The sequence below is a fragment of the Poecilia formosa genome, unplaced genomic scaffold (assembly GCF_000485575.1).
Source record: "Poecilia formosa unplaced genomic scaffold, Poecilia_formosa-5.1.2 Scaffold193, whole genome shotgun sequence".
NCBI lineage: Eukaryota > Metazoa > Chordata > Actinopteri > Cyprinodontiformes > Poeciliidae > Poecilia > Poecilia formosa.
In genome coordinates, this window is record NW_006800132.1 from 416,328 (window position 1) to 443,686 (window position 27,359).

Sequence of the window (27,359 nt, forward strand, 5' to 3'; positions counted from 1 at the left end):
TTTCTTTTATTCTCATTTTCCAATCATGTTTGAAATAAACTACCATATGTCAGCACTTAACAGCACCACTAAGTTCAGTTTGAAACGTACAAGAAAACATTTTGAATTAATTTATGTTAACTTGTTTTTCATGATGATTAATAAATTCCAGCCACAGGAGTTAAATGTTCCTTGTAACGTAGGAGTCAGATTCTGTCTTTAGTTACCATCTAAATAGATATATATCGTTTTGGTTTTTTTGATGATTCGTCACCTAGTTGGCATTTAAAAATAGAAGCTACTTTTACACCTCTGGTGCAGAAAAACTTCTGCTCCTAATAGTTGGACACACGCTTTTGTAATTGACCACATTGCGCGGCCTGGTTGTGTAGAGGTACACAAAAGAAATGATGGCATACATTAACAATATCAAATAGTACACAAACCGCTTCCCATAGGTCTATAAATATCCACTTTTGTGTGTGAAAACACACTTATAGTTTTCAGTGGAAAAACGTTTTGATTGAAATGTCTGACTTTGTCAACTTCTGTCTTTAAAATGATTCTTCCATTCTTTTATTTATGTATTTTTTGGTTCATTTTCACTTTTACTATTCTGGCTTTGAAAAGCAAAAAAAAAAAAACCATTCAAGCAACATTTTCACGGGTTGTGCGTTTCACAATATTCTTTCCTGCCCTGCCCTCTGGTGGCCTCGTCAGAAAGTACACCTGTGCAATCTGAAATTTTAATTTAACCCGCACAATAATGTTGAGATGCCTACTTTCGATGGTTCATATTTCATATTTATTTTACAATCACAGGCCACTGCATCACTTACACAAAATACAAAAGCTCGATTTTGTAATACGGCCTCAAATGCAACAATACAGCTCATATAAAAGTTGAAATGCAAACTTGGTGTCGTTCCAGATGGGTTAGTAATCTTTACTGCAAACATTTTCTTTAGTAAAACAGCAAGCTGATCAAAACCAGAGAAACAAATACCAGGTTTTCTTTCCGGAACAAGGCAGAATTTTTTATTTTTTTATTTTTTTATTTTAAGCACAGCCATGGCTGATTTCTGTCCCGCAAAACTGGTGGAAAAAAGTTTTGTGTTGAGGGGTTGAAACATTAGTAATCAATACTTAACAGACTGAGCTCAATACTGATGGAGTAGATGTGGATTGTAAAAGGCAATATTCCAACAATCCATTGGACAAGAACAGAAACGGCTATGAGCTTCATGCTAACACATCTGTGGCAAAACGCAAACAATACAGTCCAAACAAAATTGATTTTCAGGACAACCATAACAGCTACTGCTCCTCCAGATTAACGCTTATAAAATAAGAATTAAAAATATTTAGCAAAACTCTTCACTTCAAGCTGAAGTGCTCTTTTTTTCCAGTAAGGAAAGGGGGGAGGGGGGAGCATTTAAGGTCACCATCTGAGATCAATTTTGTAAACAAAATCTTTAGAAGTGTGGCACGTGTTTCAGTTCGCGTGGAACCAAACTCAAAGGCATCGAAGAAGGTTTAAGAGATTTTCTGCAAACTAATGAGGAAAAAGGTCCATCCGCTCTCCCGTCACTCAGATTTATTTATTCCTGCTAAAGTCTGCGGCATAACAGAGTCCATCTTTTCTTTTTTCTTTTTTTTTTTTTTACAAAAGAAACATGAAAAAGAAAAAAAAACTGAATGAAATAGAAAGCGAGGCCTGTCCCTGCAGCGTGGTATAAATACGGAATCACAGCTGGTTGCACAGGATGTGAGAAGAGAGAGAGAGAAAGAGAGAGAGGAGAGACAGAGACAGAGAGAGAGAGAGAGAGAGAGAGGATTTGTGCTTCAGTTGAGCAACTCTAGGTAGGTGATTGGCACTTTGCCCTTCTGGTTGCCTCGCTCCCCCATCAGCCAGTCTGAATCCATGCCTGGGACACTGCTAACTGTGATCACCTGGGGGGAATAAACAGAAAGTGGAGAATTATTAACAAAAGCTTTGCAAAACTACAAAAGTAAGGTCATCAGCATGTTCTGACAGGGAAATGAAAAAAACTGACAGCGAAGAATCGGATTCACTGTCAAATCTTCTACGTTATTAAAGATTTTCCTCATGCAGTTGAATCAGGAGTTCCACAGGGAACAGTTTTTGGCCCAATACTTTTACTTCCCTTTCACCTATGTAATATTGCTGTGTCAGTGTATTGTAAGCCTGGCGGGCCAGCAGGCTTTACTTGCGCCCCCACCAGGCTAAGCACGTCTTTTGTTTATTTATTGTAATTGTTTTTATACACCAGTAACAGTGATGGGAGATATCTGACTGAGGTCAGGTGTCCTTTTTTTAAATTTAATGGAACAAGCCAACATCATCAGTAAATAAAGTGACATGTCAGAAAAAAAATATTGTGGACATTTTGGAAGTGCAAAAAACTGACCTATTTTAATTTTATTTTCTTATGCCTGCTTCTTTTAAGACCTTATTGATGGTGTTTATAATGCCTTCCAATAACAGATAATTACCTAGTGATATTGTCACATTTTCTGTCAACTTTAAACATTTTCTAACTCAAAAACACAGCAGCCTACTGAATAAATTCTCTACCATTCTTACAATCAGACTTAGCAAGTTGATGAAACCAAAGAAAGACTAATTGTCTTTGTTAGAGGTTAATTTATGGAAGAAAAATGTTTGGAATGAGGCAATGTGGAGTCACTGTTAATCAGCCACATACAAGGAGTGGCACTCCTGTAGTCCTGCAATGGGAGACCATGTGGTTTAAACAGATGGTGCATCTGTAAGAATGCAAAAAAGAAACTGCTGTGATTCAGAGCTGACTGAAATTCTGTGGATTCTTGGAAAGAAAACTAAAAATAATCAACAATACCATGGAACTAACATTTACCGGGAATGCATAATAACGAAAACACAACTGTGAGTGCGACTGAATTCCCGTGAAGCCTCACCTCGTCGGCCAGCAGGGACAGTTCGTTGCTGCTGGCGGCGTCGTAGTCGTAAAGGACCCGCGCTTTGCGGCTGCCGTTGGAGCTCCGCAGCTCGCTGAATCCACCCGCCGCCAAGCTGCTGCTGCCTGCCGAGACGCTGGGCAGAGAGGCGGACATGGGTGCGGTGGGCACCGAGACGTTGGCCCCGCCCGACATGGACGACTGGTTGTTGTTGGAGAATGAGGACGGGAAACTGGTGGCGGCGGGAGACAGGATGAGCGAAACGTGTTCGAAAATAGAGGCTAATTGACAATGAGCACACATGCAATTTGGTCTCTTTTTAAGTCTTAACTCTTAATTCGTGCACTAAAGATACTGTCACCGAATTTGATTTATTCAGGATTAGTCACTCTTTTATTCAAATTACAGGTGTAATCTCTCAGCTCTTTGGGAATGGACAAAACAAAAGCGAGGCGGCAGCAATGTTTCACCTGCCGAGTTGCTTTTGGAGATCCACCATGTACTGGTAACACTGTGCGTAGTACGTCGTCTGGGCCTCCACAAAGTCATTCAAGCAGCGTAGATGGTGTGCCTGATAATGTGGAAGAAAAAAAAAATCAATAATAAAAAAAAGAAACATTTCTGCTTATTTTAATCATTTTAAAATAAAAAAATCACAGCAGAGAAAGACATGCACGTCTCTGAGTTTACTTACATGAGTGCTGCTGACGCCCTCTAGCAGCAGACGCGTGATCTCTGCCTGTCGGTCAAACTCACTCTGGGTCATCCTCAGCTCCTGCTCTGCCTGAGGACCAAGAAAAGTCGGCTTACTTTTCTAAGCTTACCTGTTTTTATTATTAAATATGGTTATTAAACCTTCTTTTTTTTTAATAAAAATCTCAACCACTTTATATGCTGAGCATTCACACAACATGATGAGGATGAACACAAATGCATACCACAACTTTAGGTTTTTATTTGCTAATTTCTTTTACAAAAAAAAAAGTTGGTCTTGAATATTAAACCACAACAGAATATATTCATTGTGGTTGTAACACTACAAAATTTAGGGATTGGGGGGGGGACATTTTAAAAATTGGGGCTGAATGCGTCTTGGAGGAGATGCAGGAAGATTAGCAGCTGTTGACAAAACTGCCCTGGGATTTTGGTGCGTCTGTGTGTTCAAATCAAGCACGGCTCCAACATTCCACTCACCTCTGTCACTTCCTCTGTTCACATCTGCGGCATTGCGAAAAAAAACAAAAAAAAAACAAAAACACACAAACGTGACACAGTAGTTAGCGCTACAGCTGCTGCAGCCAACACAGCAACATCCTCACTCCCGTGTTTGTACGGAGGCGGAAAAAAAACCCGAAACCGCACGCCGCCTGTGGCGACGTCGGCTGTTAAGATGGTTCTCATCTGTTTTCTTACGATTAAACGGTGCCGCAGAATGAGTAGGGAAAAAACAAAAAACAAGGGCTGGTGTCAACCCACAGAAACTAATATTTACAGTAGAGGTTTCGCGTTTGCTTACTCAAACAGCGTTTCTGCAGGTTTCAACAACTCAAATTTAAGTCTTTTTAAGACCATTACGAGAGGAATTTATCGAGACTTATGGCTCCAAAGAAATGTACAAACTTCATTCAGCCAACTGGCGATTAATTTTCACTTCGTGATAGACGCTAAAAAGTTAGCTAGCTAGTAAGGGCATGTTAGCAGCGAGTTGTAATAAAGATGTGCGAGTGTGGCCACAAGAAAAAAAACTAGATAAGGTATACTTGATTTAAAAGTCCTGCCAAGTCAAAATTTAAGACCTGTCATTAACATATTTAACCCCAACCCTTAATTTTTTTAAGCGAATTTAAGATATTTTAAGGGCTTAATTTTAAATACATGAATTTAAGACTTTTTAAGGATGCAGCCTGTCAGGTTTTACAGGCGTGTTGCAACAGGAGAAAAACTGCCTCTGCCCAGGGAAATCTGTCTAATGTCTTTAATGGGATTGAGCTGAGACTAGTCCCTAATCAAGTTTGCAATCTTACCTTAATCAATTCACAAAGGCTTCACAATTTACCAACAGTAAATAACATCACGTGTTTTTCCTGACATGACTTGCTGTTGATGAGTCAAGCGGTTAAAGCTCATCAAAAGGCTTGCTGCCTACTGACTCCACAGGAAAGCTACCAAGCCACGATGCAGCTCATGGTGACTGTTAAGTATCTCCCTGATTATTTGCATGAACAGTTGAGCTTTAATCACATGGAGCAAATTTTAACACTGTGAGATAAGACGCGCATTTAAAGCCGTCCGCTTGTGTCTGAATCAGAATTAGAAGTAAGGAAAAACTGCTTCAAGAAAATTTGATTTTTATCATGTTTCTACGACCGGCGCACTAAGTTAGAAAAACACTCGACTTTGGTGAATGTCAAGATAACGATACGATTCATTAGTTAATTAACCAGAGTTAATGTCTTTCTGTTATTCATTCAATGCATGGAGCCCCTACGAGTAGCCTATAAAACTGAGTTAGGGGTGAAGCGATTCATCGTAATGAACACTGAAGTAACAGTCAACTAATTTACGATTATTCCATAAATCAGTTGACTTCAGCACAAGGACTCACAGAACGGCCAGTGGCTCAAGGAGCAACACATTCAGAGCAGTAATTAAGTTAAAACTGTGCAAAAAAAATATACATACATTTCACATTTAAGATAAAAAAAAAAACTGTCTGGAAATATGTTCTACCTAAAACTCCTCAAGTGCCAGAGTTTTAGCTTCAAATTCTGTAAAAAAATAAAAACTCCTATTTGGCACTTTTTGTTTTTTTAGCGTTCACTAAAGGAACTTTTAAGCTTAGTTTCATATTGAAAAAGGAATTGAATTATTTGTTTATTTGCCTTTTTAATGCATTTTTAATATTGCATAAAAAGCCTCAATGATATTTTGATTACAGAATAATCAAATGAATAAATCAATCACTAAAATAATAATTTTATTATTGTTATGATTAAAATTGTGCATCATCTGTTTACATCTGCTGTTTTGGACTTAGTCGAAGTTCCTAATTACTTTACCGTAACACCTCAATTTTATGCTACGTTAGTTATTGCTGTATTTTACTGGTATATACAGCCTGAATGCATAATACTTTAATAATAACCAAGTATGTACTACAGTGTCATGCAGCCCTCATATAGACACATTTAAAGCTGGTCTGTTGCAGGCATTTCAACATCTCTAATAGCTTGCAAATATCGGTAAGTTGGCTTTAAAATACTTTAGAACACATTGAGGAAAAGCTCTAAAGAATGTGGAACTTCAAAATGAAGAAAAACTGAGCAATGAGCACAGAGAAAAACAAACCGTCCAGAAAAGGGGAACCTGAAACTTCCCATCGTTGCTCAGAATCAGGAATACGAGTCACAAGGACTGAGCTGGACATCCGTTCAGCTCCGTGTGTCAGTCACAACTTGTGCGACTTTAGAGGCTTTCAATCCGTATCGGGATGTTTATGTTTGTGTCTCCAAAACTGGTTGCAAATTTGGTTGCAAGTTTTCTGCGACTTAAAAGTCGCAGAAAACCTTTTTTTTTTTTTTTTTAAGTGTGTACTCACTGCAGCTCTTGCGTCAGGCATCCTGGCTTTCTTTAGCCGGGTTTTGGCTGCGTCTAGATCCAAACGTTTGACCTGTAGAAGCTTTCGTTCTTTCTAAATGGGGAAAAAAAAAAAAAGAGAAGAAAGTAACATCATTAGTAATCCTGGATTCTAAAAACGGTGCAAAATCTCAACTAGTACAAGGGTGCGGTTGCTGTGGTCAGCTGCTTTATTTTAGATAGGGAATGATGTAAAGTTTAAAAAAAAAAAAAAAAAAACCCTGACATTTCCTCCGTGCTCGCTCTTGGACAATTTGGAAACTTTGACACGTTTGTCGTGTTTAACCCAACTCACCAGGATGGTTTTGAAGTCGCCCTCTAGAAAATTTCGAAAAGGCGTGAGGAAGTTGATGGCAGAACTCTGGATGAACTCCCGCTCGGCTCCGCCAATCTGCTTCTGCGTCTCGCCGCATTTTATCAGAGCGTTTCCTGTTAGTCAGCCGCACAAGGAAGAGTTCACAAAGCGTTGCAATCTGCCAGAGGCCTCAACATGTCTGTGCTTAAAACATCAGGAGCTGCGTTACGGGAACATTCACGCATGCAGATCCTTCCTGGTTGCCCTCTAAAAGAAATATAAAAAATTGCTGCACAAATAAAATAATGTTCCAAATGAATGTTATTTTATCTATCAGTTTTAAGAAATCCAAACCGTCGCATAGAGGTGATCTGTTGAGCAGTTCTACCGTCTGACACACTGGGTATGTTATTAGCTTATTAGCAACTAAATCCAGATTTTTTTTTCTCTCTCTTGAGGAAAAAAAATGAAAAGTTTAAAGTTAATTCAACGCAACAAGAAGAGAAAGGTTGCTAGTTGCTAGGCAACACTGACGATTTCCTAATTTACTCTCTGTATGTGCATTTCTGAAATATCCAAGTCTTAAATAAGAAAGAGGGTTAAATTCTGTTTTAGACTTTCAGGAAGTCAAACCTCATTGTAATTATTCAGACATAAAAATAGTATTGAGCTAAAATAATTAAACTATACACTCAGACAGGCAGATACAATATACGTTTTTAGGCTCAATAAGTTGGATTCCCAAAGAGAAATTAGCTGAAACAATGACAAACTATGAAATATGTTTTATTATTGTCAAAATTCCAGTTTATTTTTAACAAAATCCAACTTTTACCATTCTAATCATAACTTTAAAAAGTGTATAATTATGGAAGGAATGAAAACAATTTAACAAATCAATACCCAGAGCTGAACATTTATTATTATTATTATTATTATTATTACTAGTATGTTATTCAAAATTCATGAATGTAACAAAGTGCTGTGTTTCAGCAGAACATTGCATGTGTTAAAAAGCATTTCCCTGTCACTTTTTTATGTGCAAAGTATTTCATGTTTGACAGATTTTAAAAAAAAGAAAATCTAAATTTTAAAATGTTTTAGAGTTGAACTCCACAACAAAATACGTCTCAGAAAGAAATCTGCATCAGTAAAATCTTGTGCACACTGCCGTAATAATCAGGACCTTCGTTCATTTTTATTTCACATTACTGTCAGTATGTCTTTTGGTTTAGCTCCTGCAACTTCACAGTATTAGCTTACTATTAATCTTTTGTATCTGAAGGTAGATTTCTCATCAGAATAACCGTCTCATAAGAAAATAAATCACCAGGTAATATATACGGTGTTTTCTATTCTTTTTTCTCTTCCCTCCTCTGTCTACTGAGGATCGTGCTGGATTTGAAAGTCTTGGCACTCTTCAGAAATAAAAAAAAAAGTAAGTAAAGGAATGGTGCGTTCTCTTTGTAGTCTTTGAAGTGCGATTGCCAGCCAGAATAACAACAGGAATGCAAACCGAAGTTGAAATTTCCGACTGGGAAAGTCAGAGTAGCACTGCTGCAGGCATAAACTATTTATTACCAATACTGACCATGTTTTATTAAACCAGTGACACAGCCTACTGTAGAAATACTGGTTAATGTCTTCTTTTAGGACTGAATTCATAAAATGTGGGGAAGGATATTGTTATTAATGCTAGCCGCACTGCCAAAACAAACCACAGATCCCACCGGAAATACATTTTCAGATCACAAGGAAAATGCAGATTAACTACTTTACGCTTTCCCACCTTCAGTCCAAGCTAATGCGCTCTAAGAAGCTTTCAGCCTTTTCACTTGTTGCATAAACAGAAAGAAATTGATGTTTGGCACAAAGCTTCTGAGTCTTAAAGGATCAGAAAGTATCGGTAACTTTTCGAACAGCTTTTTATTTTGTTCTTTTTTTTTTATTTTCTAGTAGAACAAACAACGTGAAAGCTCGTCGACGTCATAAACTCACTCACCATAAGCAGTCCCAGGACCAAAGTCGCTTCCGGCTTCGATCATGGAGTGGCCCAGCAAGTCGTGGTTGTTGATTCGTGCGGGGGCTTTTTTCTCCAGCTTCTCGTACACAAATTCTTCCAGTCGAACATCTAAAGAACAGAAGAAAGAAAAAAAAAACGTAACAGGATAACTCGATTACAAAGTCATAAGACATCCGTGAGGGAGCCACTTGCAAGGAGTGTTCTCATTGAGCTCACTTCGGCCTGACTCCAGTTATCTCACAACAGAAAGCTGCATTAATGTCAATCACAACAAGCAAAAACTGAAATGGTCTTCTGCTGGTTCTGATCAAATATGTTTAAGCCGTAAAAAGAACATAAGACAGTTCAGCACCGACTGTTGCACCAGACTGGAATCCCCAGATGGTCCATATGTTTGTTGTGCCTATAGCTTCGGTTGGGCTTTAGAGATACGGCATCACTGTGTGAGCTGTGGAGGATGCACAGCTGAGCTCACACACTTCACACACAGCGAAAAAAAGACGGGCGTCAAAAAAAAAATTAATGAATAAAGGCATTGTTCTAAAGGGGCAATGTGGAGAAATGTACACATTACACTAATTATGAAGTTAGATCTGAACAAATGATAAGAGATAAATCAGTCGGCTTTTACGATTTTTTTTTCAATGCATCACGACTAAGAATCTCACCATTTCCAGTCTATAAAATGCATCAAAATACAGCATGTACTATGATGCTTCAGATGATCAACAAGTCCATGACGAAGTAATAAAAAAAAAAGATACTCACTTGGATTAGGTTGTAGTAAGACCTCTGTTTGCTTCATGATCTTTTCTGTCCATTGCTTGGTGTTCTCAGCTCTGCCTAAGAGGTTCTCCAAATGGGCATCCAACTCAGTCTTCTCAGCCTGTCCAAGCTTCTCTTCTGTAAACTGTCAGCCAAATAATAAGAACAAAATGGTTAGTTTCTCCCATTTATCGGTTTATCAAAAGAGAACCGAGGTGTCAAGTGGCTATCTCCCTAGCTACATTTGATAGTTTTGTTTGATGGTTTCTGAGGCCTGCGTTGGTGGTTATATGGAGCACCATGTAAAAAACGAAGACTACGCAGTTTAAAAACACTGTCTAAAAGTAACAGCTAAGTTTGGAGGGCACAGAGTCTTTCACTCAGGTGACAACATTGCACTTAGCTACATAGTAACAACAGCAGTAACGGTAACTATCTCACAGCTGAGCTAACTAGTTAGGCTAGCAGCTAGGTTAATTAGCAACAACTTCCTCCCGACAGTTTCACTTACTTGCACCGCGCGGCTCAGGAAAGTACCGGCGTCCGCGGCTAAGCGCTTAACGTTAAAATCCATGGCAGTCCAGGTGAAAGTGCTCTCCTCCTGACACAAGAACGGGCTTATCTCACGTTCAAGCTGTCATCCCAACAAAAAGTGTCATTGAAGCAACTTTTTTTCTTCTTCTTTTTTTTTTTTTTTTGTCTGAGTTCCACCCAGCTGTTGAGCCAGACAAAGATAGTACACTGAAAGATAGTTCACGGCTCTGGCTTCTCAGAGACAACGTTTACGTAGTCGCGCGCATGCGCGAGAGGCATTCACAGGCAAATAGAAGGTAAAATATAAAGTAAAAAAGTTCGAATAAAATGACAGAGAAAATTCATAATTCATACACTGTTTGTAGCTTGCATTTAACAGGCAAAGTTAATCATTTCATTTTATTCGACACAGTCTTATAAATCACTTTTTTCACTGGAGCAAAAGTATGTGGCGGCATAGGCTATCTCTCTTGATCTATATTTGTTCCTGTATGGCAAGTAGTTTTATACATATTAGATGCACAAAATGTGCTTTTCGCCTACTGTTTTTTTGGGATTAAGTCGCTCTAGCGAAACAATTACTTAAACTAGAACTGTATGTTCAGTACTATTATAAAAGTTCCCACAGGTCATCAGCTAAAGCAGATTAGTGGGTGACCACTTACCAATTACAATTGACTTTAAAAACTCCAAATTGTTAACTAAGCACAAATAATGCAAACTAGTTTGCAAAAGTAGATGAAAATGATGGCCGTACTCAAGGATAAACATTTGGAAGTATTATGACAGAGAATAATGCTATAAGTCATGAACATCTTTTACTTTTTGATAGTTTATATTCATAATATAAACTTAAAGACTTCAAGGGACTAGATGTACAAGCCCAGAGTAGGTTACCCCAGAACCTGAAAACCTGGACAATCTGATTTAATTAACTGAAATATTCTGCTCTCTACCAGAAGAACCTCTGAACATCAGTACATGGCCAATGATCTAAAGCACACAATCAAGTTCATTTCTGAATGGCTCAAAAAAATTAAATGAATATTTTGGAGTGGCATATTTAAAGTCTGGACTTCAATCTGATTGAAATGCTACGGTACGTATGACCATAAACAGGCTGAAATACCAAATTTAGTGGCCAAAAAATTCATTGCATTTTGTGTGGAGTTCATTCCCAACTTTAAAACAGCAGTGGAAAGATTGAAAAAGTAAATATTAATAAAACTGAGAAAACAACAGAAGGATCAGAAGAACATTGCACTTTTTCTGTTAGCTGTGTTTTTATTTTTTCTAATCTGATGAAAATTTGTATAAATAAAGGTGTTGGGGTCATGTGACACTTTTCCCTGAGTGGGACCAAATGCATCCTTAAAATAAAACATTTAACAAGCCTGTTCTTGTGTTAAGCTATTCAAAGAATGCACAATTTGGCAGATCTTTAAAAAAAAAAAAAAGAAAAGAAAAAAAATTGAAATGTTCCTTATGTCTGGATGTAATTATGACAGAATGAGCATGCAGTGTGGGAGGAAGACAAAAGCTTCTGCTGGTCACAACCTTTTCGCTCTCCTAAACGTTGGCTAACAGACCGTGTAGGCTGTAATTACCCAATCGCAACTGTGTTTTCTTCCTGTTACGCAAAGCCACCGTTTGTTTAAAATAAAGCATGCGTTTAACTTTTCTTTTTTTTTTCTTTTTATATTTTAGAGTTTATACTTTAAACTACTTCCCATTTATCATTTTTCAACAAGTGGGCTGGAAAAGCAACTAAGTAGCCTACACACCACATTTTTATACCCACGCCGTGCTAAAGACATAAAGTCTCTGGCATGGCCTTGTGCTTGGCCAACTTTCAGGAGTGTTGGGGTGGATGCTTTAAACATGTGAATATCGAAGTCAGCACTTTCATAAAGGCAGAGAGGCTCCTTGGAGAGAGGAGGAGGTTGCAGTCTCTCCTCGTTCCAGAAGTAAATCTGTCCGCTGCAGCTCCTTCACTTCAAAAATAACAGAACGTACTCAGAGGAATAAAGAAGATAGAAATGCTGCTGAAGCTTGACTGCGGCGGATGATTTACCCACCAGACATGTTTCCTAATATTAAGCAGCCGAGAAGATAACAGACGGATACAGATACGGTAGTTGGGGGCGGGGGGAGTTTTATTTTGAGCGCACACAATTTAGACACACTTTCTCTTCTCTTCTCTTCCTCCTTTTCTTTCCCCCAACTAAATAAACTTTGACAGAGCAAATATTTTCAAGCTACACTCAGACTTTAGAATGCAGCCATCATGAACTGCCATGTCAAAGTGTATCTGTATCATGGGGAGGCCTACACTCAATCAGTCAATAAAAGCTACAACTGCTGCCGTCTGCCGACCACATTTTCAGCCAGCTCCAACAGCAGAGGGTATCTGAGCGTCCTCTTCCTCCATGACTCCGGGATTCCGCGGAGGCCGGTCTGCAAATACGTTGAGAAGACAGATTAATGCAGACGAACTCTTGGAATAGACGAGCGCGCTGTCAGAGCTAATGAGTGTTTCACAAATATAGACATGGAGGATGTATGCAAAATGTTTCCATGCACTGTTTCTTGTCAAGACCTGCAAAAAACATTCTACTTTTAGAGCGTCTCACTGGAAATTTTACAAAAATACAACCTTTAATTTGAAGGCATTTATTTGGTTCACAATAAATCCCTTCAAATTTGGTACAATTTCTGGTACCTTTGATATGAATGAGTTGTACTCTCTATAACATTTCAGAAAGCTGAAACATTCAGAGAGAGGAATTTTTGATACAATTATTGATTGAATCACGGCTCCGTTTAATCACAGAGGAAATGGACTGTAGCCAATCACGTGTAACGGTAAGAAGCTGACCAGCTCTGCCAACTTATCGCCAAAAAACGTAACCGCGAGCGGAGACGTTCTCCTAGCTCGCTCGAGCTTCTCTCCGCGCACTTCGTCTCCATTTGCGATCCAATTTACTCTCGCTAATTTTGCCACAATAGTCCAGTTCAATTTAATTCAAAAATACTTTACTGATCACAAAGGGAATCATTGCTCTAGGGACTGAGACGACCATGCAAGAAATTTGATGCGTGTGATGAAACATTTTGCACTGGTTTTGTGGCGTTCTGATCTGAAGAGCTGCACTCCCAAAACTCCCAGAGTATTTGGTTGAGTAACAGAACCACAGCATTACACCTCCTCCACCATGTTTTAACAGTTCCATAACATTCTCTCGCAATCCTTGTTTTGAGGCGCAGTTCCGGTCAAAGTGCCACACATTAGCATTTGTTATTGTCTCTTTCAGCTTTCAATCATAATGTAATAATGACCATTTTGTGAAAGCACTGAAATACATTACATCTGAAGGTATTTAATAATCTTTTTCCTATGCCAGTATGGGTTCAGATCACTGACTGACATTCCTACTGTACCTGCGCCCCGAAGCAGGCTCCGATGAAGGAGGCCCGGCTGGCGGTGCATCCCCCTCGACGCATGGTGTCCCTCACAGCTTCCTCCAGTTGTTTCATAGTCAGGACCCCGTGCAGCGCCGCCTGGAACGCACCGGGCAAAGCTGGACACAGACGACCACAGGCATGTTTCCAATTATCCGCAGAAGCACCGTCATTTGCTCCGCTCTTCAGACGCCATTAGCAGGGACGTGAACGGATCTAGCGAGGGGGAACTTTAAAAGCTTTTTAAACCCCGAGACAGCCAACTCAGCAGGGGAGGGCAGAATAAAAAAGAAAAAAAAAGAAAAGAAAAACGGAGGAGGAGGGAGAGCGTTATAGATCAAAGGCAAAAGGGGGGCCTAATGACAGGATCTGCTTTCAGGAAGGACGTGAAGGCGATGCCAAGTCAACAGACCTGAGTCCCGCTGCTATCTACTGGCTTACCTCATGTGTTAGTGAACACAGCGGGTATGAGCTGATGGGACGCTTTGGCTAAGTTCTCCTTCACCTGGCCGATATGCGCTGCAGTCGAGACAGAGAAGAAGAAGAAGAAGAGAGACAAAATACAGTGGTTCATTTGGATCTTCTCAGTCAAACTTTGGTGTTTATTCAAAGATGTTCTGCATATACTTCCAATCTAACTGCTCCTGTTTAAAGGGGAATTAGTTTCCGCTGTGCAAATTCAAGATAGACATCAGCATGTGCAGCATTTCTTGTTGGAAAACTTATGTTTAACTATCATGGATGCTCCGGGGATTTTCATTAGCTCCGTGGAATTAAATCTGAGAGGCAAACTGATTGGATTGAGGTCGTGGCTCATTTCACACGATGGTAATTACGTGGTTCTTACCCAAGATTGGATGTTTACTCTATCCTCTTAAAATCGCCGTACAACTCATGGTTTCACAATTTCTAAAGAGGACAGTAAATGCAACCCTTAAGAAGTAACATATATAGGCCTAAAGAGTGTTACATTCACAAAGCGAGGCCCCGTTTTGACAGTTTTAGTTTACGGCGTCAGATCAATCACCAATGACAGCCCTGTCCAGATCCTGAGGGTTCTTCCTGTTGGGGTCGTTCAGCTGAGCCACAACTGCATCCAAAGCGTTGGGATCAGGGCCTTTCAGAACGAAATGTTCCAGAAACCTGGACACAAACACGCCACGATTCAGGACGACCCAGTCGCTTAAGACGTAATCCGGCGAAATCGTCCCCATCCTCCTCACCTCGCAGCAGCCAGAGTCACTGCCACACACATGTCGTTGTTTTGGGTGACGCGTACGGCGCTCTCCACTTTCTCCAGCATGTCGGGTCGTCCGGCGAACATGGCGACAACCGGAGCGAGCTTGGTGATGCCGTCAATCTGACAGTCCACATCGCAGCCTTAAAAAAAAAACAAACAAAAAAAAAACAACGTACGGCGGGTTTAAAGTCTTCAAATATTTTATATCAGACGGCAATTGGTTTGAGTTTATGATTCTTTTTTTTTTTTTTTGAAATCACCTGGTTCTTCTTTTCCGGCATCAACATTTCTTAAGAAAGCCTTCAGGCTCGCGTTCCTCCACGGACCGTCAATGGGAAGAATGGCTTTGGGACCTAACCGGTGAGATGATGACAGTGTTTCATGGAGGTCAGATCACCAGATAGATGTCGATGTTACACAAGGGTAAATGCAGATTGTGGTTCTGATGGTGACTGTTTCAGTTGGTAAGAGAGAGAACCTATGAAAACCAGCTCAACAGTTTGTCAAAATATCTCTGCTCCCTTTGTTAGATCAGGAATTAATTGTCATTAGCCGCTTCTTGGGAATCAATTTCACAACCCAAATCTAAGCCTGACTACTGCCAGATTTGTAGAATAAAGAAATTCACCCAGTCTGAACCCGTCTGACAACATGAAGCAGGCTAAAAGATCTCAAAACCCCAGTGGTGTTTCACATTTTCTCCACATGGAGAAAACATGGACCAGTGGTGAACCTTGCCAGTAAGAATGCGACTTGAGTGTAAATTGGAGTGTAAGAATGCAACAAAAAACGTATAAACTCATCCAGGAAGCTGCACAAGAACCACAAGCCTCGCTTTGTGCTAAGTTTTGGACAGTGTCAATTATTAGAAATTAGAAAATAAGGAAGAAATAGGAGTAAAAATGACATTTTGTGGGAGAGTTTCTAGGCTGACTTCAGGGAACAAGAAATTCTGTCGTTTTGGGAATATTTTCTGTGGATTAATGAGACAAAAATTGAGTGGATTTTTAGTTTATATAAAATGTTATTAGATCTGGTGTAAGACTTGTTTAAAATCTACATCACGGTTGTAGAGCCTGTCGTTGCTTTGCTATGTCAAAAAATGGATGATATGTGGTAACTGATGAAACTTTGTGCTAAATAATGCCAAAGAACAATGTCCAACCTCGAGCTATCAGTAACCTTAAGCACTAAATTAACTGGATTAGGCAGCAGGACAATAACTCAAAGCATAAAAACAAGTCTACCTATGAATAAAAGCAAAAAAAAACAACAAAAAAAAACAATAGGAAAGAAAATAAAAGTGAGGATTTTGCAATGCCTTAGTCAAAATCCAGTTCAATAGATCATTTATCCGTAAGGCCCCATTAATGTGGCAAAGACTAGTGGTAAATAAATGAATTCATCATTTAGAAACTTTTTTTTTATTTCAGAATTCAGGTTATCTTTGTTTCGTATCAAAAATTGCTTGGTTATCTGAAACTTTTTGAGAGTGTTTTGATGTGTCAAAAACAGAAGAAATCGTAAAATATCGGAATCGATTTTCACCAGATGTGAAACTCGGGAGGGGAAAGAAAAAAAAAAAGCAACTTTTCCTGATGCTTTCTTCATCAGGAAAAGCATCACCTACAGCTTTACCTACAACGTAAAGCTGTAGGTGAAGCTTTACGTTCGGTCGTGACGAAAATCCCTCCGAAAAACAACGACGCAATCACTCCAAGACGTGCAGCTGTCTGGCGTTTACTGGACCCAGCGGCGTACTGTGCTGTTGTGGTAAGTTACTGCAGAACTGAATCTTACATGTCATCCTAGCAGTAAAACAAGGCAGCAAACATTTACGGCGCAGCAGAGAGCGCAACCAAGAATAGAGAAGTTGTGCTTCCTGTCACGTTTATACGGACAGGGACAGTCCCTTCAGCAAAAAATAAAACAGAGAAAAGAAAAGAAACATGCAGAGGGTTTTAACAGATCGTAACAGTGGCTCTCACATCCCCTCCGGCCTCTAAAGTTGGTCATTAACGCGTAGGGAAATCAGTGGAAAAACGGGAAGTCACAAAGTACCTCCTTTATTCCTGTAAGGATCGTTGACGGGCAGATCGTACACCGTCCCCGGCCCGAAGAACTCGTAGAAGCGCTTAGTCAGGTCTTTCACGTCGACATCTATCAAAAAAAAGCCAGAAACGGTAATTGTTAAGTGATTAAATTAGAAGAAAGACAAACTGTAAAGCTTGGAAAAAACATTCTGAGTGATAAAAGAACAGCTTGAGGTCTTCAGGGCACGGTTTTCTGAAGAGGAGTAACGTCTCGACAGCTATATCATGTCTGATTCTGTTTATTTTCACGTGACGTTTTCTTTCAAGCAAAAGTAAAAACGAACAACTTTGATAACAAACAGTCGAGCCAGGACTCTGAGAAGCATCTCGCTTGTGCGTGTCACACTTCTCGCCGCACCGTTTTGGGAGAAGTCCAGTACCTCCGCACTGACTCAGCGACTCCAGCAGGACGTACGCCTGGTCTCCGTAGCAGGTCTGCTCGCCCGTTGTCCTGCGATAAAAAGGATTTGCTGACAGAGGCCGAAACTCGGGACAGGGCTCCAGGTCAGAGAGGACTTCATTCAGCCGGTCCGGGTTGTAGATCCAGTGCATCGGCTGGGCTGTAGGGGTTAACGGAGAACCGGAGGGACGGGAAGAGATAGAAAATTTAATGATATCTTCTTTTTTTCTCTCTCTCTCTCTCTCCTCTGCTTTCCTAAAGCGTTTTACCTTCTGTTAATGGTCTGTATCTCTGTAACGGGAGACACAGCGTTCAAAGCCCTTAACCTTCTTCATTTTGTCAAGCTACATCTTTAGACTTTAATGCATTTTACCTAATGGATCCACACAAAGTAGTTTATAATTGTGAAATGGAGTTAAAGGAGCGTTTTATTTTTCACGAGTAAAATCTGAAATTATGCTACGGTACAAGAAAGAGAAGCAGTTTTCCTTAACCAAGATGGAGACGTTAGACAGGAAGAAAAATAATCCTGGAAGAACAACTTGACTTAGAAGTGGGGCGGAGCTTCATCTTCCAACAGAACAACAACACTAAGGTGTGTTAAATCAGCCCAGTCAAATCCCAGAAATATGACAAAAGACAATCACAGATGCCCTCCAAGTACGATGGAGTATTAAGGCCATATTAAGAAAAAAAATAATAATAATAAAGGAAAATTACGAGAATAAACTCCAATGAAGTCATTGCATTACCAGAATAAAGCCACAATGTTACAAAAGTAATTTTGTAATAATATAAGAATAATTTTACAAGAAAATGTTGAATGAATATGAGAATAACGTCAGAATATTTCAAGAATGAAGTCAAAATATTACAAGATTGGTTGTAACATTATGACTTTATTCTCGTATTATTTCGAGTTTATTCTTGTAATGCTATGAAGTTATTCGCATAATTTTATTTTTACTTTTTATTTTCTTAGCCTGGCCCTAGCACCCTGTCGTACTCCATCAAATCTGACTGAGCCCAAGTTACATTTCTAAGTGAAAGGGCCGAATAAAATCTACCTTTGATTCAAGCTGTATATAACTAGAATTCATCCATTCATTTAGTTAAATTTTATACTGTCCTGAAAGCTAACACGTCGTAACCAGAATGAAAGCACTTGTTTTGAATGTGTTTATCGCTGCTAGGTGTAATCAACATGGCTCAGAAATGACGGCGCCTCCCTTGAACTCTGTCAGCACGTCCAGATGTTTCTGACGGATAAAGCATCTAAAGCACAGACTAAAGAAAGCAACAACATTCTGTTTGAAATATGCCGAGCTTATATATATATATATATATATATATATATATATATATATACACACACACACACACACATAATATGACTGAGGAGTGTTATATGTATGGTGTTTATCTTACCTGCTGCATCTGCCACCGCTGCCCCAATAATGGCCCCAATGGCTCTGTCAGCCACGCTGGAGGCCATCTGCTTCTATTAAACCAGACAAGACATTCGATATGTTGAGGGCTTCCCGTGACATTACGACGTCTCATACTAAAAAAAAAAAAAAAAAAAAAAAAACTACACCTTGAAATGAAAGTCTGCGAATTTCATTAGAGAAGTGGAAATATAGCTCCCTAACTGCTGTTGGGAAATGTTAGCTTGTGGCTAAAAATACTTGACGGACGCAGAGTAGGAAATACACATGCAGAAGTCATTGTGTTTGATTCTCGTTGCGGTTCAAGCTCGTACCCCCAGTAGTTTACTGTCATTAAAATGTCTCAAAGCATTGTATTCTGCTACAAAACGTTATCAGTTAAACACTTTTTTTTTTTTCATTCCTACCTCAAAGTGCAACCTTCTGCTCTCAGACGGCTCCTTCTAGTCCAATTTCAGTCAGTTTTCTGGAAGGGGCTAAAACAGCAATCAGCCAAGCGATAAGAACAGCCAATCACATGCAGCCTATGGGAAGCTGTTATTTAACACGCTGAGTCAAGGCCTAATGCTTAAAACTCTGGGATGCCTTCATTTTCTATTCCATCTGTGTCGTTTGGACACACACAAAAAATGTTCTTTTGAAAATTGCCTTGGAAATATTATGTATGAACGCATAGTGCCCACTTTCTTTTTACAGCCACTCCTTGTTTAATTCGCCAGCATACACAAGAAATATCCTCAGATTTTCTGAATTTTTAGGTCCTTAAATATAAGCTTAGCGAATAAAGTTTTTCTGTATAATGCTAAAAATAAAAGATACGTTTATTGTTATTATTATTATTATTATTATTGTTGTTGTTGTTGTTGTTGTTTTATCTGACCCTGGCAGTGTAAAAGAAAATGGGCACGACAGTTTCTGAAAATTCATCAACAATATGGTTTGTGTGATTTAGTGTTTTTTTTTCTTCATCCAATTTATGCACATTTGTTATGCATTGTTATGTCACTCCACGCCACTAGGTGGAGCCGTCGACAAGAAGGAACTGAGAAACGGTAGAGTAAGAATGATAGCGATGTTGCGGAACACGTGAAGGTGCTGTGCTCCTTCGTTTAGCTCGTTTCCGATGTGCTACGGCAAATAAATGCAGTTATTCAAGAACGAGACCTCTTTTTCCACACGATTACAAATACATGACAGATTCACTTAATAAAATAATACAAAATGAAAATGTCAAGGAATTCCATCTCAAAGGAATAAAAATACATGAAAAAATATACGACAGCAGAAAATCTTACTGTTCAAACATACATTTAAAAGAAGCCAAAGGGTCACAGAATTCTCGATTTTATTTACAAGGCGTATTCAAGGCAAAAATGGAAAAAAACACAGTTTTAGCCAAATTTTATGCAGTTTACCATGACCCATGGGCAGACTTCAGTTTGAAACAGTTTTATTTATTGCCCCATAAAAGAGCTTGCCAAAACCTCCTTGGCCTATTTATGTATTTTAGAAGCAAATACAGCCACTCTGTTGTGCCTTTGGATCAATAGTGGTGTAGGTCTTAGAATTCAGGCATGGAGCTATTCAATATTAGTTGTATTATCTATATGAATAATTCTTGTATAAAATATTTGCTACAAATATCTACAAAATATTGAATTTTCCCCAAAAATTTAATTTGGGGATTTTCATCTCCCCTCAGAGCTCTGTGTGGTGTTTCTCTCACTGAGCTTGATTTTAACAGTAAAATTTAAAACCTCAACACCATAAGCAATCTTTTCTCAACACCCAGAGCCCAAACCCTTTGTACGTAGTGAAACGTAGAACAAGAGGCTGGATTTTACAAGGCTACTGTTCCACTAAAATACATTGCTTCTGGGTCAATAGTTCAGTTTCTGATAACCTGTAGACACCACAGGGTGGATTACTTTAACACACTCTCTATGTCATTTGGATTCAACATGCTCTCTTTCTTCCTCTGTCTCTTTCAGTCCATTGCTTCCATCTTCCTCACATCACAGCTGATCATCCCCGGTGTTACAGTTCCGATGAGACCTCACTAATCCAGGCCTGTCACCACTTATCCCAGGCCCCTCACGGGTATTCCCAGCCCATTGATTTCTCCCCTGACCTCCTAAAACAGCAAAAATAGAGTGCTGAGGGTAGAGTCGGGTAATCAATAGCTGTAACCAGAAAACAATGAACAAAAGCTGCAGTGATCCGCTTCTGCGTGACCCCACTCTCCGGTCCCCGTGCTGACACACTTCCTGCTACAAACCACGCTGTTTTTAAGTGCCGAAGTGCTTGAGGAAAAAAATGTTTTAAATGAGATTTCATGCTTGCAAGTGAATCAGAACGCAATTAGAAATGACAATGATTCATTTCAGGCTGCAATCAAGATGTACCCCGTTCAGATTTACGGGGAAATGTCGAGTCGCCAGCACCGGCGGAGATGAATCTTCAAGCAGCTCATCTGCCTTTATGCACAGCTTTTGCCTGTCTTTGGCTGGGAGATAACATGCCCTTCACAGAGAGATGAAAGAGATGCACAAATAGATCTGCCGCTGTCACCAGATCAAATGACACAATGAGCAGGAGGAGCCTCTATAAATGACACACTTAACATAAATGCAAGATGATACTGGTGAGGAGCGGAGGGGCAGCTCACTGCCTGCTTCGTGCTCGAACCTTCGAATGGATGCTGAGCCGCTCTCATGGGTTCCCTTGTTCAGGTTCAGCGGGAGTGTTATGGCTACAAGAGGCAAAACGCAAGAACAAAGACGTTGCTTGAGCAAAAATAGTGCTTTGAGCTCAACCGGCAACAAAAGGTTTCTGGATCTTATGTTGCATAAAGACATTTAATTACACCACGTCTCTGCTCTGTCAACATGTACTCTAAATTTTGCTTTCCGTTGCTGATTTCTATGGGAATATAAACATTTTCAGGATAGTGTTGGGTTTGGCAAGAGAAGTCACGTCTGTTTGCTGCATCATCCGGTCTATGCTAATTGGCTAATTACAGCGGGGCGCCTCCCACCTCACCCCTCCTATCGTGTGTTATCACCACATTTTGTCAAGCAGGTGGCCACGGGCGGCTGTCTCATTGATCGATCCAGATTTCCACTTGGGCGCACCTCTTTGTGCCCCAGAGACTTCCACTTTAATAAAAGCATATTGATTGATTGCTATGATTTGCGTTCATGGCCTGATAGCAATCATTACCGTTTTCTGTTTCTCATATACTGCTGCACATTGTTTTCCACTCCGCCCACTCCTTGGTATTACTTTCACCATCTTTTTTTTTTTTTATCCAATCCCAGGATCAGAAAAAAATAAATATTACAAAGACTTTTGGGAAAATGTGCTACTAATGTCTTAGACAAAAAAAACGTGGGATTTTTGGTGCGGTAACAGATCCACCACATCGAGAAAGCCGGCTGGCATTAGATCAGTTTTATGTGCATCACAGACCACAGATGTGTCATCACGGTGACACCATGTTGAATTTGTTTGTCAGCTCATCTGAGAGCGTGGATCTGGCATTGAATCATTGCTGTCTTTGGTTTTAAAAAGTGATGAGTATGTATTTACACTATGTATAATTGAATGAATTATATAACATGTATAAAGAATGAATGCCTTTTTCCCCTGAAGTACTTTTGTAAACTGTAAGCTAGGTTTATATTGTCCATTTGAAGTAATGGCCTCTTCCTCCATGATGGCTACATTTCCGTAGGGGATAATTACAATCTTCAACCAGCATCTTTACAAGGTCTTTAGCTTTTGTTCTGGGGTTGATTTCCCACATTTCCCTACTGTTTATACCTGCAATTATTTGAAAAGTTGAACGTGGCGCCTGAACGAATGTAAACATTTGAAAGTAAAAAAAAAAAATTAAGAAAATATAATCTTCCACTCTTCGAAATATCATCATCTCAAACTGTTCATCCTAAGAAACATTCTTATTACTGGGGAGAGTGTTTTCACGTCAGCATGAGGTTTAACGCTCTACAGAGTTTATTACACAGACTGTCTGGCACCAGCAACCACGCTGCAACCCAGGTCTCATATGTCGTCTTCCCATCGCATTATAATTCTCGCTTTGAACCTCAGCAAGTCATCATCACTGTCTGTAGATGGCTAAGTGCATTTAGCTATTTGTGTTAACAATGATGTTATAATAATGTAATCATTGAGAGTATGTGAATATGATAATTACCTTAATATTTTTCTAATCCATGGGGACAACTGCAGAGATGAATGACTTTTTTCAAACAGTGTTGAAGTTGGGAAACCTCTGCCATACAGGAGTGGCAGCACACTGAAGTGCGACTGCTACGTTAGCATGCTAAAATGTGCCAGCTCAGGCTAAATATAGAATACAGCTAGGGTTTATGGGTTTATTTTGACTAATGGGGATTTGAATACATTACCAGCTAAAAACTGTGATCAGTTAGACATTTGTGATTCAAATAACAGATAATCTTTTATGTACGGTGGCCTGTGATGGACTGGTGAGCTATATTCTGACTCTTACCCAACAGAGACAGGCATTGGGTGAGCACAAATAATTTTGGATATAACTCTGAAAGTTAAACAGCACATTTAGAGGCGGCAATTGAAACTGACATTTGGGACAAAAAAAAGTGCAAATTAAAATACTTTTTTTTTTCTTTAGTCAGGCCGAACTATGCTCAAAGAAACTTTGTTGTCTTTGTAGAAACGGCCAGTGTTGGGACACATCTAATTGTGACTCACGATGACACCAAACTGATAGTTTTGCTTGCATTTTAAGCAAAATTATTCATGTTGGTTGGACAAAAACTTAAATAAAGGTAGGTTAAAGTCTTAACAACAGCATGGAGTGTAACTAAAACGCTCCACTAACAGTTCAAATAGGACAGTTCAAAGAGACTCAACTTCATGGTTACTCATTACAAGGTTATTCAACACTTGAAAGGAAAATTAGGGATGTTTTAATGCAAATGCAATGGCATCATGAAAAAAAAAAAAAAAAACTTTACAGTGTCTTTATGTGTCTGCATGTTTTGCCAGCAGCCTCACCGCAACATTAATCACATTTATGGTGATAATTGCCAGACTTCACAGGCGCCCAGCGTGGAAGAGGAAGTTGAAACAAGAGAAGGGTTGTGGCAAGGTTTGCCAGCATCCGCCTTCAGGAGACACCCCTGGAGTCATGAGTGCAATGTTGGCAACGGCATCCAGTGTCACTCCCGTGGAAAAGGTGGAAGCTGAACCATTTGACTGCCTTTCTTTTTTCTGTTTTTTTTTTTTTTTTTTGCTTTCCTTTATTTTAGCCCAGGTAGAACAAGGTAAAACACGAAGCAGACATTCCTGTTGGCGACCTTTTCCTTTTACAACCATCTCCTCTCTAATGATGATGAGAAGAAGTGGAGGCGAGCGACTCCGCTTCGACAACTGCATGCTGTTGAAGATTAATCTCCACTGCTCTGTTTGCACAGCCTTTTGTGTTGGGTTATTATTGTATGTAAATCCTCGGAGCAGCACTCTCCGGCACACACGCTTTACAGCCTCGTTCTGTTGTCAAGGTTCCTCCTCGTCATATCGGGGAACGGGGAGATTAAATGAGTCTCGAAGGTGCTCAGTTCCCCTATTCCAGTCTTCCATCATTTCCATCTAGACTTCTAAGACTGTAAAAAGCACCCTCTGTGACTGTAAATGCGATTACCAGCACCACTTTCCTCTCCCAGGTTTGGATTAGTTTTCACATATTGGGTTTCTCCATCTCTTGCATTCTTTGTCCGGGCTGCGCAATTCATGGAAACTTGAAATGAAGATAAAACAAAACATATTAATTGCCCTCTTTCTGTGACTGTAAGCTCGACTGATAACTGGTGCACATACTGTATTTTTTCTTCTACTGTTCTGCACTGCATTTTTTTTTTGATAATTCACCAGAAATATTCCATGTAGCATCCCATGGTTTTACACGCTTCCTTGCTTTGTCATTGACAGTCATCAGATCCTGTACTTTGAGTCACAGTTACCGTTTGCATACATGGTAAGTTGGTTTGGGCAAAAAAAAAAAATAAGGAACAATAAAAATAAATATAAATATTTATTATATTTTTATACATAAATAAATGTAGTCGTTTGTTTCAACTTATTGTTACTCTCAGACCTAAAAGATCAAAACAACCAATCTCCATGGAAACGAGATTATAAGCACCATAACGAGTTCTCCAGGTTGAACATGGCTGAGTGGTTTAAAAAATAATACATACAGAGTCTAATGTTTATGGAGCTGTCATCTTTTGAACAGTGTTATCGCGGAGACCATAAAAGCATCCTGCCAAACGTAAACATTTTGACAAAGGTGAAATCTGTGTTGGTCGCTGAAAGAGACTGTAAGTAAAGGCTTATACATTTGTCACATATGTTTGTAATAATTCACACTAATGTTTAATAATTCACTTTGCAATATATGTAGAATTATGTCATCACTTAAACGTGCCAATACAGAATTAATCCTTTTGTGTCGTGTTTCTCATTTATTTTATCATGACTATTAAAGTTGAGGGAAGTTTGAAAAGCATCTCTTTAAATGCATAGTTAGCTTAGCTTAAGAAAACTTAAAATTTTAAAACAGTGATTAAAAAAAAGAAATTCTCTGGGAAATTGGGGAATTCATTTGATTTTGGTAATCCTAGCTGACCTAAAGCAGGAAGTTAAGACTGATTTAAAATAATATGGTAAGAAATGAGATCGTCTCTTATATGGTGTATAAATGTTTGGTTTCAACTATTGACCCTTTGCTACGCCACTTAATCATTCGAGGAGTCAAGATGGATGTCGGAAGTGAGAGACGACTACTGAACACAGCAAATAAAATAGTTGTCCAAAGTTGTGTTTGCCAGCACAGTCACGGCTTCTACTTGTTTGAGTCAAGCTGATGTGTCTGTGAACATAGCACACTTGGCTGGGGTTTGGTAATTACAAAAGTTTGAAAGAGCTCGCTTCGAAGCCGACCCGTACCTCCTCCATCCTGACGTGTTGATCAAACTGCAGACTTTGCCTGATTTCACACCATAAGTTATGCCACTATGTCATAAACAGCATTTCCCCTTATACAGGAGAAGCATTAAAAACATACAAAATCTTTTTTTTTCTTCTCCCGGCTACATGACGGTGGGGCATCGTTTCCATGGTTACTAATGGTTAGATGCATACCTTCACCATAAAGTAATATTTGATGTATTTCTAATCATACAGACTTATAAAGTATATGAATGCTAATCTAATCACCCTCGGTGTAATCCACAATTACACCGAGGGTGGAGAGTCATTATGATTGACGGCTGCTATCGCCGCCCTATCTTTCGTCCTTAAAATAAAATGACAAGTTTGGTTTCTATCCTTGTCTATTCATGCAGCCGACCGTACAACACCGTATGACCATTTCTAATATGAAATTGACTAAACAGAAGTGACATACCGGCTGTCTGTTTTTTAACAGGCTTTAAAGTAGTGCATTGGTTGTTTTGACGTCTGTCATGGCGGAGCCGGCAGATTTCTGAACAGCATGAGATCACGTGCAAAGGGTCAACATCTGAAACAGTTGCCACTGCTGTACAAATAACAGCAATTCACACCTATTTTACATATCATAAATGTTTGTTGTATGCAGAACTGAAATGGAGAAACTTTGTCTGGAAGAGAAGGCTGGTGTTAGCAACACTGTGACATCACTGGAGGAGGTTAGTTATTAAAACATGCGGGAAACTGAGTGCTACTTTTTGGGTTGTAATAGTCTTTCTGCATTTAGTTTGAATGTTCTGCCTTTGCATGCGTGGGGTTTCCCTGGATACCGTGGCTTCAGACCACACTTCAAAAACACGACAATTATTTTAATGTGTGTTCTCTGAATTGCTGTAAATATGGCTGTGTGTGCGCATGGTTCTTTTTCCTGTGTGTCTCTTTGTTGCCCTTCGACTGGCGACCCAACGTGACCCAACTAAAACTTTTCATGTTAGCCTACAGCAGGGGTCTGCAACCTTTATAGTACAAATAAATATTCTTGCCTTCAATCCAGATATAAAAAACCCCAACAACTCCATTTTAGAGCTACAAATATTTCATGACTTGTAATTTTGTTGGACATCTGACTATAGAAAATCTGTTGTCATTTTTAAAGAACCGCCACTTTATTTGTATTCAGGGATTTAAACTACCGTATTTTCCACACTATAAGGCACATCTAAAAACCTTAAATTTCCTCAAAAGCCAACAATGCGCCTTATAATCCGGTGCGCCTTATATATGGACCAATGTTGGTCCATATATAAACAGGTCTAGCAACTACGTCTAGCAACTACGGTAAGCAGCCGCCGACTTCATATACGACCGTAGAAGAAGAAGCACCCGGTGCATGCTGGGATAGTTGTCAGAACACTGGTTTGTTAATAAAGTTTGACTGACCTATCTACCTACCGACAGTCTATAATCAGGTCGTCTGCAGGTCATTTAGCACCACGTTCTCCA

The 27,359-nt window shown here is 39.4% G+C and overlaps 2 protein-coding genes and 1 pseudogene across 3 annotated transcripts in view; 1 reads left to right on the forward strand and 2 right to left on the reverse strand.

The window, feature by feature from the left end:
* Positions 1–765: 765 nt before the first annotated feature.
* On the reverse strand, positions 766–10,431 carry sh3glb1a (SH3-domain GRB2-like endophilin B1a). 2 transcript variants are annotated; one of them, XM_016678924.1, is made up of 10 exons: positions 10,171–10,431; positions 9,663–9,804; positions 8,874–9,002; positions 6,872–7,005; positions 6,539–6,631; positions 3,635–3,724; positions 3,411–3,511; positions 2,941–3,172; positions 1,805–1,932; positions 766–1,762 (listed from the first exon to the last, which is right to left on the reverse strand). In XM_016678924.1, exons 1-9 carry the CDS (start codon positions 10,231–10,233, stop codon positions 1,825–1,827), a joined length of 1,092 nt encoding a protein of 363 aa, XP_016534410.1. In that variant the 5' UTR covers positions 10,234–10,431; the 3' UTR covers positions 766–1,762; positions 1,805–1,824. The 2 variants fall into 2 exon arrangements, with proteins under 2 accessions (XP_016534410.1, XP_007566650.1); XM_007566588.2 differs by having other exon boundaries at positions 766–1,932.
* Positions 10,432–11,892: 1,461 nt separating this feature from the next.
* Positions 11,893–19,357, reverse strand: LOC103148000 (crystallin J1B-like; annotated as a pseudogene).
* Positions 19,358–25,663: 6,306 nt separating this feature from the next.
* The window catches only part of LOC107837960 (gastrula zinc finger protein XlCGF71.1-like), a 2,732-nt gene continuing 1,036 nt past the window's right edge, over positions 25,664–27,359 (forward strand). The window contains exon 1 of the mRNA XM_016678901.1: positions 25,664–25,676. Coding sequence (XP_016534387.1) covers positions 25,664–25,676 — 13 coding nt within the window. The remainder of the gene's footprint in view (positions 25,677–27,359) is intronic.